The 16,449-nt window shown below is 40.3% G+C and overlaps 4 protein-coding genes across 6 annotated transcripts in view; all 4 read right to left on the reverse strand.

The window, feature by feature from the left end:
* The window catches only part of LOC100344015 (disintegrin and metalloproteinase domain-containing protein 21), a 182,104-nt gene that overhangs the window by 77,678 nt on the left and 87,977 nt on the right, over positions 1–16,449 (reverse strand). The gene's annotated exons all lie outside the window — the stretch shown is intronic.
* Positions 1–16,449, reverse strand: part of LOC100343514 (disintegrin and metalloproteinase domain-containing protein 20-like) — a 150,422-nt gene that overhangs the window by 45,986 nt on the left and 87,987 nt on the right. The window lies entirely within an intron of this gene.
* Positions 1–16,449, reverse strand: part of LOC138842981 (disintegrin and metalloproteinase domain-containing protein 20-like) — a 126,548-nt gene that overhangs the window by 17,567 nt on the left and 92,532 nt on the right. The gene's annotated exons all lie outside the window — the stretch shown is intronic.
* LOC100343257 (disintegrin and metalloproteinase domain-containing protein 20) overlaps positions 13,722–16,449 on the reverse strand; it is a 90,721-nt gene continuing 87,993 nt past the window's right edge. Inside the window, exon 3 of the mRNA XM_070065157.1 lies at positions 13,722–16,428. Within this exon, the coding sequence (XP_069921258.1) occupies positions 13,893–16,250 (2,358 nt within the window). The 5' untranslated portion in view covers positions 16,251–16,428 and the 3' untranslated portion in view covers positions 13,722–13,892. The remainder of the gene's footprint in view (positions 16,429–16,449) is intronic.

Consider the following 16,449-nt stretch of genomic DNA (forward strand, 5'->3'; position numbering starts at 1 on the left):
TGAACTGTGCAATGTCAGCTCCATGTGGGTCACAGCTGAAAGGAGGAGAATGGAACCAGAGTTTGGCTCAGTGATAGCAATGGTGAAAATACATCTCTGATACAAAGTATGGCAATGCTTAACCATACCAGAGGGCAAGAGGTATTCATTATTATAAAGGCTGAAAGTCAGAATGGCACTAAGGCTCAAGGACATAGTAGAAGGATTTCAGGAACCCTCAGGCTAAAACAGATGATCATGCAGCATAACACTACTTTATGCCCACTGAAGGCATGAAGAACTGATGACTAAGAAGTAAAAAAGATTTTACCCAAAACACTTGATCAATTGTCCCCCTTCTGGAACTAAATTATACCAAATGTGACACATGAAGGCCAGCAGTTTGGCACAGGTTAAACTACTCATTGGGAGGAAGACATTCTGTTAAGCATGTGTGACGCTGGAGATGGCAATCTGCCCATTATTTCGCTTCACTGTGTTCTAGCTCACTAAAGGCTTAACAAAGGCCAAGTGTTTAACCTAATGCATAAGATGGTGCATCAGAGTGCCTGGGTTCACTTGCAGGCTCCAGTTCATGACTCCAGTTCTCAGCTACTGCAGACCCTCTCAGGCAGCAGTGATACCTCAAGTAGCCCATTTCCTGACACATGCACGGGACACCTGGATTTAGTTTCTTGCTCCTGGCTTTGGCTCAGTCAAGTAGTAGCTACTGTAGCTATTTGGGGAATAAGGCAGCACATGTGAGCTCTTCCTCTCCCTTCCCCACTCTCCACACCTAATGCTCAAATAATTAATTTTAAACTGTCAGTTGTCATTACATGGGATGCTGTGGCACTGGGAAATAAACATAAGAAATGGATATGCATCAGCTCTTTGAAGTGGATTTGCTTTCTATGCCCTATAACAAATTACCACACTCAGCAGCTTAAAACAACACAGTTATTATCTCACATGGGAGAGGAGTGTGGGCATGGCCTACAGAAATAGGCCCTTGGCAACAAGCAAGATGTCACCTGGGCTTCACTGGCATCAAAGGCCGTTTGCAGGAAGATTTGCTTCCTGGGTTACTCAGACGACACTGCCTTGCAGCTGTAGAACTTGAAGCAGCTGACTTCCGCAGAGCCAGACAGAATGAAACGGCATTGCTTCAAGTCTCACCTCTTAAAAGGACTTACCTGGTAGCTCAGGCCTACCTAGGCAGATCTTTCTTTAACTAACTAGAGTTAACTAGGTAATATCTTAACTATACCTGCAAAATCACATCACATTTGCCATATAATCCATAAGATGCAAGATACGGATCCCACCCAGGTCCATGGGAATGGGTTACATACAGGTTCCCAGGGCATGAGACCCGAGGGAAAGCATCTGAGAATTCTGTGAACCACAAGACATAAAGGGGAAAAGTAAGTAGAAGGAATCAAAGTTTTGAAGGAACACTCGTAAGTGACTTTCATGCACCACAAAAAAGAGTGAAGATCTGAGGGCAAACGACAGGAATGAGTGCAAAGTAGCAATTTCCTGCCAGAGGAGGAGAGAGAAATCCAATTGGCTACATCTAAAAAGTTAAATAAATTTAAAATGATTAATTCATAGATGATCAAGGCACCTCAACAAAGAGGCCCTACACTCACCTCAGCCACAGAGAACAAAAACAAAGTAAGGACTGCATTACCAGGAGACTGACTGATGCAAATTTTCACTAAAAAAGTGACAGGAATTCCCAACAGCACAGCCTAGTAATCAGACTTGGAGTACAGGTCAGAAAATGGACTGGGGTCTGATGCAGGTGAATACAGGAAGTCCCTGGAAAACAAAGGGTGAGGTATCTGAGGAGGGCATGGTGACCAGCTGGAACTGGTTCTTGGAACTCACAGGAAGTACACACACCTAATCCAATCTGCATCGCAGTCACTGACTGCTACCAGTACCCTCAGGAAGAAAAGGCATGGTTCTAACAGTAACCACAAACTGCAATCCAAATTGAGCAGGGCTACAGGTTGAATAGCCTCAGCATTTCAGAAATGCTAACACAAAGGAAACAAAACTCCCTTCTCCACTCATCTGTCACTCCAGGTTGCTTCTTCTTTCTAAGGGTTCACAATCAAACGTACCACACAGAAGTGAGCCTTGTAGACACACATCCCAGAAATTACCAGTGAAGATGTGACAAGAGGTTCAGAACTGAGAGAGAGAACCTTAAATGCTTGGCTTTTTTGGCCTTAGATCAAGACACAATATTGGGGAAAAATTCATGTTTAAGGGCAAGCCCCACCTATAGGAAGCTCATACCCACCCACTACTATTTTTTATAGAAGGCTTTTATTTAATAAATATAAATTTCATAAGCACAACTTTTGGATTATAGTTGTTCTTCTCTACATACCTGCCCTCCCAACCCAAATCATCCCATCTCCTACTCCCTCTCCCATCCCATTCTTCATGCTCAATCGGACTTGCCCCAAACAGTAGAGTTAGAAACATACCAGGGGATTCCAATTCACTCCCATCAAGGTGGCATGTACCAATGCCATCTCACTAGTCAAAGTGATCAGTTTCAGTTCACATTTGATCATAATGATAGGACTAAGAACCAAAGGGATCACATAAACAAGAATAGTGTCTGCTAATACTAACTGAGAGAATTAAAAAGGAGAGAACGATCCAACATGGGAAGCAGGATACACAGCAGACTCATAGAATGGCAGATGTCCTAAACAGCACTCTGGCCTCAGAATCAGCCCATAAGGCATTCAGATCCAGCTAAAAAGCCCATGAGAGTATTTCAGGCATGGAAAGCCAAGACACTCTGGCAAAAAAAAAAAAAGACCTAAATGAAAGATCTCTGTGTGTGAGATCCCAGTGGAAAGAACAGGCCATCAAAGAAGGAGGTACCTTTCTCTGAAGGGAGGAGAGAACTTCCACTTTGACTATGACCTTGTCTAAACAAGATAAGAGTCGGAGAACTCAAAAGGCTTCCATAGCCTTGGCAACTCATGACTAGTGCCTAGGGTGATTACTGATGCCATAAACAAGAGTGTCAATTGTTAAATCAACAACAAGAGTCACTGTGCACTTACTCCCCATGTAGGATCTCTGTCCTTAATGTGTTGTACAATGTGAATTAATGCTATAATTAGTACTCAAACAGTACTTTACACTTTGTGTTTCTGTGTGGGTGCAAACTGTTGAAATCTTTACTTAATATATACTAAATTGATCTTCTGTATATAAATATAATTAAAAATGAATCTTGATGTGAATGGGATGGGAGAGGGAGCGGGAGATGGGAGGGTTGCAGGTGGGAAGGAAGTTATGGGGGGGAGCCACTGTAATCCAAAAGCTGTACTTTGGAATTTATAGTTATTAAATAAATAAAAGTTTAAAAATGTTCACTTTAATTATCTTTATATACAGAAGATCAACTCTATACTAAGTAGAGATTTCAACAGTTTGCACCCACACAGACACACCAAAGTATAAAGTACTGTTTGAAGACTAGTTTTACAGTTAATTCTCATAGTACAACTCATTAAGGACAGAGGTCCTACATGGTGAGCAAGTGCACAGTGACTCCTGTTACTGATTTAACAATTGACATTCTTACGTATGACATCAGTGATCACCTGAGGCTCTTTTCCTGAGCTGCCAAGGCTATGGCAGCCTTGTGAAGCCACCCCAGGTGGGTGAGAAACAAGGTGAGAAACAAGGTCTAGAGTCCACAGAGTTGCAGATAGCAGCAGGCAGCAGAGCCTGACGAACTGTGTTTGAAGTTCCAAATGGGAAGAACAGGGGAACAAACGCAGAGGTTGGGCACACCCCTGTCCATCTATGTCTCCTCCTTCCCCCATCCAGACCTGCAGCAGGCTGGGAGAAGCCATATTGTTTGTTTCCATCTTCAAATGTAAGCAGGGGGCTACTGCATTTGCCACCTGTGTGCACGCCTACCAACTGCGGGGTACACTTCACAACACTCCCCACCTGGGAACAAGGATCACATTTCAGATTAATTTCCCCACCACCACCACTACCACACAAGCTGTATAACAAGAAGTCCTAAATATTGAAATATCAAGCTGGTTTCAAGCACCAGTGAGAAGCGAGCCTGGCCCCCCAGTAGGCGGGGCTTAGTGCATCAGAGCTCTCATACCTGGCCCCATAATGATCCAAAAGTGAGCAAGACTCCTGGGGGTGGGGCTGCGTACTTCCACTTGCAACATACAGATACATAGCATGTCACAGCAGAGGGAAATCACACCGCAAGCACCAAGACACATATTAAAGAGAAAAGCAACTAAAATGCCAAAAAAAAAGGAAAAAAACTTAATAAGAATAAGGAAGACAATATGAGCCCCTTAATGGAACACTACAACTCTTACTCAATAATAGAAGCTGAAGAAGAATAGATTGAGGCTATGCCAGAAAGGGAATTCAGAAAATTAATCATCAGATTACTTTGAAGCAATCAGAAACAAATTCATGATCTAAACGAAAGTGTTCCCAAGAAATTGAGATGTTAAATAGAAGTCAGAATGAAATATTAGAAATAAATAATTCAATAGATCAAATAAAAAATGCAGTGTTATGCCTTAATAATAGAAAAATGAGACAGAAGAAAGAATATCAGAGCTAGAAAACAAATTTCTGGAAATATAGTGAGACCAAACACAAGAAGAAGAAATTAGAAAACTGAAAAACACAGTTGGAGATCTACAAGATTCTATCAAACAACTCAACACATACAGCTTAGGAATTCCAGAAGGCATAGAAAGAGAGAAAGGATTAGAAGGCCTTCTTAATGAAATAACAGAGAATTTCCCCAATTTGGAGAAAGAAAGAGAAGAACACATAACTCCCAATAGACACAACCAGGAAAGATCTTCACCTCAACAGACTGCAGCCAATCTCTCCTCAGTAAGACATAAATAAAAAATCTTAAAACGTGCACAAGAAAAATGACAAATCACATTCAGAGTAAACCCAATTAGACTCACTCCAGACTTCTCATCTCAAACCCTGCAGGCAAGGATAGAATGGCGAGACATACTCCAAGTCCTAACAGAAAAAAACTTTCAACCCAGAATACTGCACCCTGCAAAACTCTCATTTATGAATGAAGAAAAAATAAGGATCTTCTACAACAAACAGAAATTGAAAGAATTTGTAACTACTCACCCATCCCTACAAAAGATGCTCAAAGATGTGCTACACGCAGAAACAGGGACATCACTACAAAAGTATATGAATGCAGAAAATGACCCAGCAAGTACAAATGAAATCAGTACAAATGAAATCCAAAATACAAAAACAGAACTATTTACAGAAACATCGCAGGGCAAAGTTGGTACTTAACAATAGTTACACTGAATGTAAATGGTCTTAATTCTCCAGTCAGAAGCACAGGCTGGCTGAATGGATTAAAAAACAAAACCTATCTATTTGCTGCCTGTAAGAAACACATTTTACGAACAAAGATGCATGGAGACTGAAAGTGAAAGGATGGAAAAAGATCATCCATGGTAACATAAACCAAAAAAGAGATGGTGTGGCCCTCCTAATACCATACAAAATAGACTTTAACATAAAAACTATCAAAATGCACAAAGAAGGACACTACAATGATTAAAGGAAAATTCAAGAGGAAGATGTGACTATTATAAATGTATATATACCTAATTACAGGGCACCTTGCTATTTAAATGAAACAGTAAGGGGCTTAAAGGGAGATAAAGATTCAAATACAATAATAATGGGGGACTTCAATACTCCACTTTCAGCAACGGACAGATCAACGAGATAGAAAATCAACAAACAACAGAGTTAATTGACACCATAGATCAAATAGACCTAGCAGATATCTACAGAAAGCTCCACCCTAAAGCCACAGAGTACACATTTTTCTCTCTGGTATATGGAACTTTCCTAGAATTGACCAAATGCTATGCCATAAAGCAAGTCTCAGCTAATTCAAACAAATTGAAAGCATACCATGTATATTCTCAGACCACAATGCAATGAAGCTGGAAATCAACAACTAAAAAATCTCTACATCATATGCAAACACATGGAGAATGAAGAACATGTTCCTGAATGAACAGCAGGTCATAGAAGAAATCAAAAGAGAAATCAAAAAATTTCTCAAAACAAATGAAGATGACATTACAACATATCAAAACTTATGGGGGCCAGTTCTGTGGCATAGTGGGTAAATCCACTGCCTGCAGTGCTGGCATTCCAAATGGGTGCCGGTTCAAGTCCTGGCTGCTCCTCTTCCAATCCAGCTCTCTGCTATGGCCTGGGAAAGCAGTGGAAGATGGCCCAAGTTCTTGGGGCCCTGTGTCCACATGGGAAACCCGGAGGAAGCTCCTGGCTCCTGGCTTTGGATCAGCGCAACTCCGGCCATTGCAGCCATCTGGGGAGTGAATCAGCAGATGGAAGACCTCTCTCTATCTCTCTCTCTTCACTCTCTTTCTCTCTTTCTTTCTCTCCCTCTCCTTCTCTTTCTGTGTAACTGCCTTTCAAGTAAATAAATAAATCTTTAAAAAAAACTCATGGGATACAGCAAAATCTGTGTTAAGAGGAAGTTTAAAGCAATTGGTGCCTATATCAAGAAACTGGAAAGGCACCAAATAAATGCACTATCTACACACCTCAAGGATCTAGAAAAACAACAGAAAACCAAACCCAAAACCAGTAGAAGGAAATAAATAATTAAAATTAAAGAAAAATCAAGATAATTGAAACAAAAATACAAAAGATCAGCAAAATGAAGAGCTGGTTTTTTGGAAAAATAAATAAAATTGACACACAATTGGTCCAACTAACCAAAAAAGGAGAGAGAAGACCAAAATCAATAAAATCAGAGTTCAGAAAGTAAATGTAGCAGGCATCAAAGAAATTTTTTATATAATTAGCAGAAATTACTACAAAGAGCTGTATGCCAACAAACTGGGAAACCTAGAAGAGATGGATAGATTCCTAGACACATACAACCTAACTAAACTGAGTCATAAGACATAGAAAACCTAAACAGATCTGTAACCAACAGAAATTTAATCAGTAGTAAAGACCCTACCAAAAAAGAAAGTCCAGGACTGGATGGCTTCACTGCTGAAATCTACCTGACATTTAAAGAAGAACTAACTCCAACCCTTCTCAAATTATTCAAAACAAAGAGAGGGAATCCTCACAAATTGTTCCTATAAATCCAGCAGAACCTTAATTCCTAAATCCAAAAAGATGCGACAGAGAAAAAATTCTACAGACCAATTTCCCTGATGAATATAGACGAAAAATCATCAATAAAATTCTGGCTGGTTGAATCCAACAACACAACAACACAAGTAGGATTTATCCCTGGTACACAGGGATGGTTCAACATTTGCAAAGCAAATTGAAGAACGAAAATCATATGATTATCTCAATAGATGCAGAGAAAGCATTTGACAAAATATATCTTTTCATGATGAAAACTCAAAGCAAATTGGGTTTAGAAGGAACATTCCTCAACACAATCAAGACAATTAATGACAAACCCATGGCCAGAGTCCTAATGAATGGGGAAAAGTTGGAAGCCTTCCCACCAAGATCCGGAACTGAACAAGGATGTCCACTCTCACTACTGCTATTCAATATAGTCTGGGAATTTTTAGCTAAAGCCATCAGGCAAGAAGAAGTAAAAGGAATTCAAATCAATAAAGATGAAGTCAAATTATCCCTATTTACAGATGATATGATTCTACATTTAGGGGAAACAAAAGACTCCACACAAAAGAGTTTGATAAAATAGCAGGATTTAAAATCAACACACAAAAAATAATGGACTTTGTATACACAGACAATACCATGTCTGAGAAATTCTTTTAAGATCAATCCCATTCACAATAGCTACAAAAATATCAAATACCTTGGAATAAATTTAACCAAGGATGGCAAAGATCTCTACGATGAGAATTATAAATTTTTAAAGAAAGAAATAGAGGAAATCTCAAAAATATGGAAAAAAACTTGCATATTCATGGATTGGAAGAATCAATATCATCAAAATGTCCATTCTTCTGAAAATAACTTAAGAGATTCAATGAAATACCAATCAAAATACCAAAGACATTCTTCTCAGATCTAGAAAAAATGATGCTGAAATTCATTTGGAAACACAGGAGAACTTGAATAGCTAAAGCAATCTTATAGAACAAAAAAAAGCAAGTGGTATCACGATACCATATTTCAAGACATATTACAAGGCAGTTATAATCAAAACAGCCTGGTACTGGTACAAAAACAGATGGATAGACCAATGGAACAGAATAGAAACACCAGAAATCAATCCAACCATCTACAACCAACTTATATTTGATCAAGGAGCTAAAACCATTTCCTGGAGCAAGGACACTCTCTTTAAAAATGGTGCTGGGAAAATTGGATTTCCATAGGCAGAGTATGAAGGAGGACCCCTACCTTACACCTTACACAAAAATCTATTCAAATGGATTAAAGGCCTAAATCTATGACCTGATACCATTAAATTACTAATGAACATTGGGGAAAACCCTACACGATATTGGCACATGCAAAGAGTTCCTGGATAAGACCCCAGAGGCACAGGGAATAAAAGCCAAAATTAGCTATTGGGATTGCATCAAATTGAGAAGTTTCTGTGCTGCAAAAGAAACAGTCAGGAAAGAGGAAACCAACAGATTGAGAGAATTAGAAAACCATGCAACTGATAAAGGATTAATAAGCAGAATTTATAAAATGATCAAAAAACTCAGCAACAACAAAACAAACAACGCTTTCAAGAAATGGGCCAAGCTGGAGTTGAAGGTCTCCAGGTTAGAGCAACATACCTTGTTCGCTCTAAGTTGAAAAGCCCTTCACTTAGCCCAGCTTCCAAAGTAACCACTGCTGTCGAGTGGATGGCCAAGTAGAGTCAAAAACATTGCAGGAAGAAATGTATATTAACTAATAAATAGTTTCCTTTTAGAAATGCTGACTACCTTCTCTTTGAGCCAGCTCTCCTCCCAGGCCAGCTAGGTAATGGAAGTCAACAGGGTGCCTCCCTTATGAGGTACCACATGTGAAGAGATAAATAGGTCTGAGCCTCATATCTGACAAGGCCTTAAGCTTACCCCATTATTCTCAAGCCCTTTTTGTCAATTTCTATTTGCCTCTCAATGAAGAAAAAAACTTGATAACGGTTTAGACTCCTTTCTTAGGGCCTCTAATAATGACTCTGTCCTCAGTTTTAGATCATGTGAGTTTAAACTGTGTGTTCGATTTGTTTTCTCCAGACTTAAAAAAGTAAAATTCTAGGTGGTCATGCACATGAAACCGATGGAAGCAGTTTCTGCAAGCTTGTACCATATCCCCCTAGAGAAGCCACTTCCTGCTGAGAAGCCACCTCCTGCTGGAACACTGTCTTTACTCCCCTTCCCAAAGTCTCCCCTTTTCAGCATGCAGCTAGAGCAATCATTACCCTGTTCCCCCTAACAGTTGTTAGGGTTTCCATCTTAGGAGGGGGGAATGTGAGGAGTCAAATGGGTTTATATTCAAGGGATCCCAGTGGAATTTGGGGTGTAAAATATTTGCTTCCTTCCCCCAAAATGTTATCATTAGCAAGAACAAACAGGCCACCCTCCTTCCTTGGGAATCTCCAAATTTATCATGAGAATTGCAAAGGAGCTCTTCCTGAGCTCACAGCTTATTGGGAAAACAAGTTACCTATCCCATCCTTAGCAGGCCAGATAGGATGGAGAATTGTAAATGAGGTCTTTTGATGGTTTTTGCCCTGCCCTGGTAACTGAATGCCAATCTGATTCTCAAGTTTTTTTTTTCTTTTAAAATTGTACTTAAAAAGCCCACTGCCACCAGTCCCTTTGGATTTTTTCCTCTCTTAGAAGCCCCCCTCCATGCAGCTCTCGCTGGAGGTCCTTGATTCTAATAAATACTTTTAAATCTTAAAAAAAAAAGAAAAAGAAAAAGAAATGGGCAAAGGACTTAAACACACATTTCTCAAAAGAGGAAATCTAAATGGTCAATAGACACATGAAAAAATGCTCAGGATCACTAACTGTCAAGGAAATGCAAATTAAAACTACAATGAGGTTTCGCCTCACCCTGGTTAGAATGGCTTTCACACAGAAATCAACAAACAAATGCTGGTGAGGATGTGGGGGAAAAGGTACCCTAATCCACTGTTGGTGGGAATGTAAACTGGTAAAGCCACTATGGAAGACAGTTTGGAGATACCTCAAAAATCTGAATATAGTCCTACCATATGACCCAGCCATCCCATTCCTCAGAATATACCCAAGGTAAATGAAATCAGCAAATAAGAGAGTTATCTATACCACCATGTTTATTGCAACTCAATTCACAATAGCTAACACATGGAAACAAACTAAATGACTGTCAATGGAAGACTGGATAAAGAAATTATGGGATATTTACTCTATGGAACATTACATAGCAGTAAAAAAAATGAAATCTAGTCACTTGCAACAAAATGGATGAATCTGGAAAACATCATACTTTTTTAAATAAGCCAGTCCCAAAGGGACAAATACCATTTGTTCTCCCTGATCTGAGATAACTAACAGAGGACGGAAAAGGAAACCTGTAGAAGTGAAATCGACACTATGGTAAGCAATGACTTGAATAGCCCTTGTTTTGATTGTCAAGGAATAGTTCATTATCTTATTTTATTTATTATTTTTTCTACCTAATACCATTGGTTGAACACTTTACTTGACATAGAATACATCATAGGTGTTTTAAGTCAATTGAAAATAGATCCCAATTAAAAATAAGAGTGGGAATTGAGAAAGAGAGGAGCTGTACAATACACATCCCCACAGACTGATTCCTGAGGATAAAGCTAAAAACTTGCCATGGGACTCCAAATCCCATTAAGCTAGGTGGTACTAATGCCTTTTTACGTGTTAAAGTCATCATATTAAGTGTGCAATGATCATATAAATAAGATTAAGTGTCAAAGGGATCACATAAATAAGACCAAGTGTCTGGTAATAACAATAGATAGGATTACAAAGGAGAGAAAGTTCCAACATGGGAAAGCAGTCCACACAGCAGACTCATAGAGTGACAAATGCCCTAAACAGAACTCTGGCCTCAGAATCAGCCCTTAAGGCATTCAGATCTGGCTGAAAAGCCCATGAGATTATTTCAGGCATAGAAAGCCAAGACACTGTGGCAAAAAATGACCTACATGAAAGATCTTTGTGAGTAAGATCCCAGCGGAAAGAAGGGGCCATCAAAGAAAGGTGTACTTTTCTCTGAAAGGAGGAGAGAACTTCCACTTTGCATATGGCCCTATCTAAATACTGATGGAGAATATGGAATCAAAAGGCTTTCATAGCCTTGGCAGCTCATGTCAAGAGCCTCCAGTGATCACTGACATCATACATAAGGGTGTTAATTGTTAAATTAACAATAGGAGTCACTGTGCACTTACTCCCCAAGTAGGACCTCTGTCCTAAATGAGTTGTACTATAAGAATTAACTGTAAAACTTGTTCTCAAACTGTACTTTATACTTTGTATGTGGGGAGGTGAAAGTTGTTAAAATCTTTATGTAGGATAGAGTTGGTCTTCTGTATACAAAGTTAATTAAAAATGAATCAATTAAGAATGGGATGGGAGAGGGAGTAGGAGATGGGATGGGAATGGGGGTGGGAGGCTGAGTATGGGGAAGAACCACTATATTCCTAAAGCTGTACCTATGAAATTTGCATTCATTTAATAAAAGACTTTTTAAAAATTAAAAATAAAAACAGGATGAGGAAATTAAAAAACCATTAAAGAAAGAAATAGAACACAAACATAAACAAAATGCAAAAATCTTCTATGTCCATAGATTGGAAGAATCAATATCATCAAAATTTCCATACTACCAAAAGCAATTTACAGATCCAATGCAATACCAATCAAACTACCAAAGATATTCTTCTCAGATATAGAAATGATGTTGTAACTCATATAGGAACACAGGGGACCCCAAAGAGCTAAAGCAATCTTATACAATAATAACATAGCCGGAGGCATCACAATGATTGCAAGACATACTACAGGGCAGTTATAATCAAAACATCCTGGAGCCATACAAAAAGAGATGGATAGACCAATGGAAGAGAACAGAAATGCCATAAATCAATCCAAGCATCTACAACCAACTTGTTTTTGACAAATGAGCTAAAATCAATCCCTGCAGCAAGGACAGTCTCTTCAACAAATGGTGCTGGGAAAACTGGATCACACATGCAGAAGCATGAAGCAAGATCCCTATCTGACACCTTTCACCAAAATCCACTCAAAATGAACTAAAGACCCAAATCGATTACCCAACACCATCAAATTATTAGAGAACATTGGGGAAACCCTACAAGACATCAACATAGACAAAGACTTCTTGAAAGAGACCCTAGAGACACAACCAATTAAAGCCAAAATCAACAAATGGGATTACATCAAATTGAAAAGCTTCTGACTGCAAAAAAAAAAATCAATCAGCACAGTAAAGAGACACCCAATAGAATGGGAGAAAATGGGTAGGAAGGCAGGCACTGTGTAAAGAATTGTCAAGACCCTAAAGCTATAATTTTGAAAACCATGAAGGGTGTAACTGCAAAGCAGTTTAGAACTATATACTCTCCTATGGACTCACTTCTAAGAGTACAGCAAAACAAAATGCCATAGGACCACAAAATCCCTTAAGCTGGCTGATTAAAATAGCAGATTAACTGTTATAAAGACCAAATAGATAGGAGTAAGTACTAAAGTGACCATATACATAGGATCAAGTGAACAAGTGATCATATAAATATGACTAAGTCTATGGAAACAATAATAAACAGAATTAAAAAGGAGAGAAGGCTCCAACATGGGAAGCAGTCCATAAAACAGACTCATAGAATGAGAATTGCTTTAAGTAGCACTCCAACCTCAGAATCAGCCCTTATGGCATTCTGGTCTGGCTGAAAATCCCAGAGGGAGCATTTCAGGCATGGAAAGCCAAAACACTCCGGCAAAAAACGTCCTACATAATGAATCCCTCTGGATGAGACCCTAGTAGAAAGAAGTGGCCAAAAAAGGATGTACTTTTCTCTGAAGGGAGGAGAGAACTTCCACTTTACTTATGGGCTTGTCCAGCTAATGGATCCAAAAGGCTTCCAAAGCTGAAGCAGCTCATGTCAAGAGCCTTGGGTGATCACTGATGTCATGTGTAAGAGTGTTACTTGTTAAATAAACAGGAGTCACTGTGCACGAACTTCCAATGCAGGACCTATGTCCCCAAAGAGTTACATCATGAGACTTAACAGTAAAACATGTTCTCAAGGATCACCTCCTTTTAGTGTATTAAATGGAAGATATTATTATGTCTCATAAGTTATAGTTATGTCTAAGAGTTTGCAAAAGATTTATCATCCTTGGATTCTACTCTAAAGACAATTAAATTTCTAAAAGGAAAGAAGGGGAAGGAAGGAGGGGAAAAAAGCGAAATCACCTTCAAGAGACAATAACATAGAATAGCACTGTCTAGGCTATTGAGAAAGAGTTCTCTCAATTTTTTATTCCAAATTTTCTTCATTTCTTTTGCTTTCTTGGACTAAACAGAAGCAGGAGGAAGGGAGAATGGGTGGGAGGATGGGTACAGTGGAAAGAATTACTATGTTCTTAATGTTCTATTAATGAAATCCATACAAATTTTCTTAAAAAGAAAAAATGTTTAATGTTGCTGAAAATATTACAAAACAAGAAAATGTAGAAATCCCATGCAGCAATATTTAATGCTTATGAACCTACATGAGGTACCATTGAGTTTTATCCAGGAATTAGACATTTCTTCTTTCCTCAATATTAAAAGAAAAATTAGTGTTAGTCTTCGTCTTCTCCCTCTTCCCCTGCTTCACCTTCACCTTCACCTTCCTCTGCTTCCTTACATAGCACAAGGCAGCAAAACAAACAAAAAAGTGTAAAAGGAATGAAGATTAATGCTGATGAGAAAATTGCTCTTCCTGTCTTAGTTGACACTGGCCTTGGAGGTTTCTGACCAGGTGGCTTCTCGTCAGATGGATTCCCCTCAGATGGGTTCTCCCCAGATGGGTTCTCATCAGTAGAGTTGTCCTCAGGTGAGTTGGACCCAGGTGGGTTCTCCTCAGGAGGTTTATCCTCAGGGGGTTTCCCTCCAGGTGGCAGTGGTGGTGGTGGACCACTATCTACACTACCCCCAGGGCCCCTGATAGTACAGTTGGGAGGTGCCCATCCTGGGTGACAGTGACAGTGCTGTTTATTATTGCAGACCCCACTCATGTTGCAATGCTGAGTCTGACAGGTTTCTGATGCTTTAACCATATCGACACATTTCCTGCGGAGGCACATCTTGCCTGGAGCACACACCGTGCCATCTTTCACTTCACCAATATCAGGTACGGACATCCCTAGGTGATAATCAGTGCCCCAGCAAGTGGTGCCATTGAGGTGAAACTGATGCACCGTAGAATGTTCTATCAGTGTTGGAATTGTGAGCACATTTTCACACTGAACTCTCCCACACATGACATCAGGAGCCATACACTTTACATATGTGGTGCCTTCAATACCACAGTGGCCAAAACGAGTTCCTTGGGTGTTCATTTCATTGTAGCAGCTTTTAGACGCGCTCAGGGCCCCTGTGCCAAAAATCTGCTTACACTGAGAATCATGGTTATTACATGCATTTTCATAGCAGTAGGAATTTGTACTACAGAGGATTCCGTCCTGTTTATATACGTCATCTGGGCACACATGTGACGTCCCGTTGCACCACTCTGGAAGATCACATTCACTAGCCTTCTGTCTACATACAGTCCCTAGAGGAAGGAAGTTGCAGTCTTTGCAACAACCTCCAAATGCACAAGCTGCCCCAGGCTTTAGAACACAGTTCATCATACAACAACGATCATTTCCACACTCTTGTGTAGATCCACAGTCACACTGCTCTCCATCTTCAACCACTCGGTTCCCACAGAATCTCAACCTTACGATGTGTTGTGGTTGTGCAGGAGAGAGAATACATGTTCCATTTTCCATAGTATTTGCCATATATTGGGAATAACTACAGTTGCTAAATCTCCGTGATGGCTGTCTGGAGGGATACATTATGCAATACCGATCTGGACATGCACACCACCTATCATCATGCCACATACCCAAGTTATGACCAATCTCATGGGCCAAAGTAATGGCAAAAATGCTGAATCTTCTGTCTTCAAAAACATCAACTCCACAATTTATAGGACGTCGGCATACTCCTCCAACATAGGCAACTCCAAGTTTGTCACCATGTAATTCCTTTATGAACAGATGTGCAACATCATGGTGAACACGGTTATCAAAAAAAAAAAATTTCCAAACAGCAAAAGTCTCTGTAACTGGATCTAAGTCACCACTTGTATTTATGGGGTTTTGTACATTCCAGATTTCAATCCCAGTCAAAGTTACATCAACCCCCATGTGGTAATACAATTCATCCACTATATTGATAACATTAAATACTTCAGCCTGCACTATTGACTCATTACTTTGAGAGTAAACAAACCTACCATTGTCCACGACCACTGCCAGCTCAACAAACCGCCAGTGGGCCCACCAATTCAGATGAGAACGTGGTTTCAAAGTGAAATTATATGATGCTTGAAATGCCAATTGGCGTGCTATTGACTCTTCTGTTAACCCACATCTCATGTGTGGGGACTCTGTCTCATCACTGCCTACCTGATACACCAGGTGCTCAAATGTGGTAGAGTGCCTGATGGGTTCAATTTCATACATGAGGTCATTTATCTGTAGCATTCCTCGAAATCCCCCAGAACAGGTGCTGAGGGCAACCAGAGACTCGGGGGCCCCCTCCACATAACCATGATAGTAACAATCATCAAGGACAAAGGGATGATCCTCCTGGAGGCCATGCTGCTCTGTGTAGGTGAACACAGGGAGGTGTGTGGAAACCAACAGCCTCTTGACCCTCATGTGGACAATGTGCCTCTGGCCCCCAATCCGCATGCGGTAGGAGAGCCATCCTGGAGCCTTTGCACCTCTACCCCTGCTGGTCACCTTCGAGGGGATCACCACTTCCAGGGAGCTGAAATGCTGGGAGGGCCTGGCTTGGGAGAGGCCATGTATGGACAGAGATACCCCAAGGCAGAGCAGCAGAAGAGTGATCCTGGTATGCATCAGGGCCCCACACACTGCCATGCTGGTGCAGTTGTCATGGAGCCATCAGTCCAGAAAAAGCAATGCAGAGTATGAGGAACTGCTGGTCTGGCTCCTCCCTCTGAGCTGCTCTGGGTCCCAGGCTGACCTTTACGGATCTGTGTCCTGGCAGAGGTGGACCATCAGTGCTGCAGGGCTGAAGTGAAGAGAAGAAGAGGAGCTGGGAAAGGGTTGGGGAGGT

This window comes from Oryctolagus cuniculus, chromosome 20, assembly GCF_964237555.1.
Source record: "Oryctolagus cuniculus chromosome 20, mOryCun1.1, whole genome shotgun sequence".
Lineage (NCBI taxonomy): Eukaryota > Metazoa > Chordata > Mammalia > Lagomorpha > Leporidae > Oryctolagus > Oryctolagus cuniculus.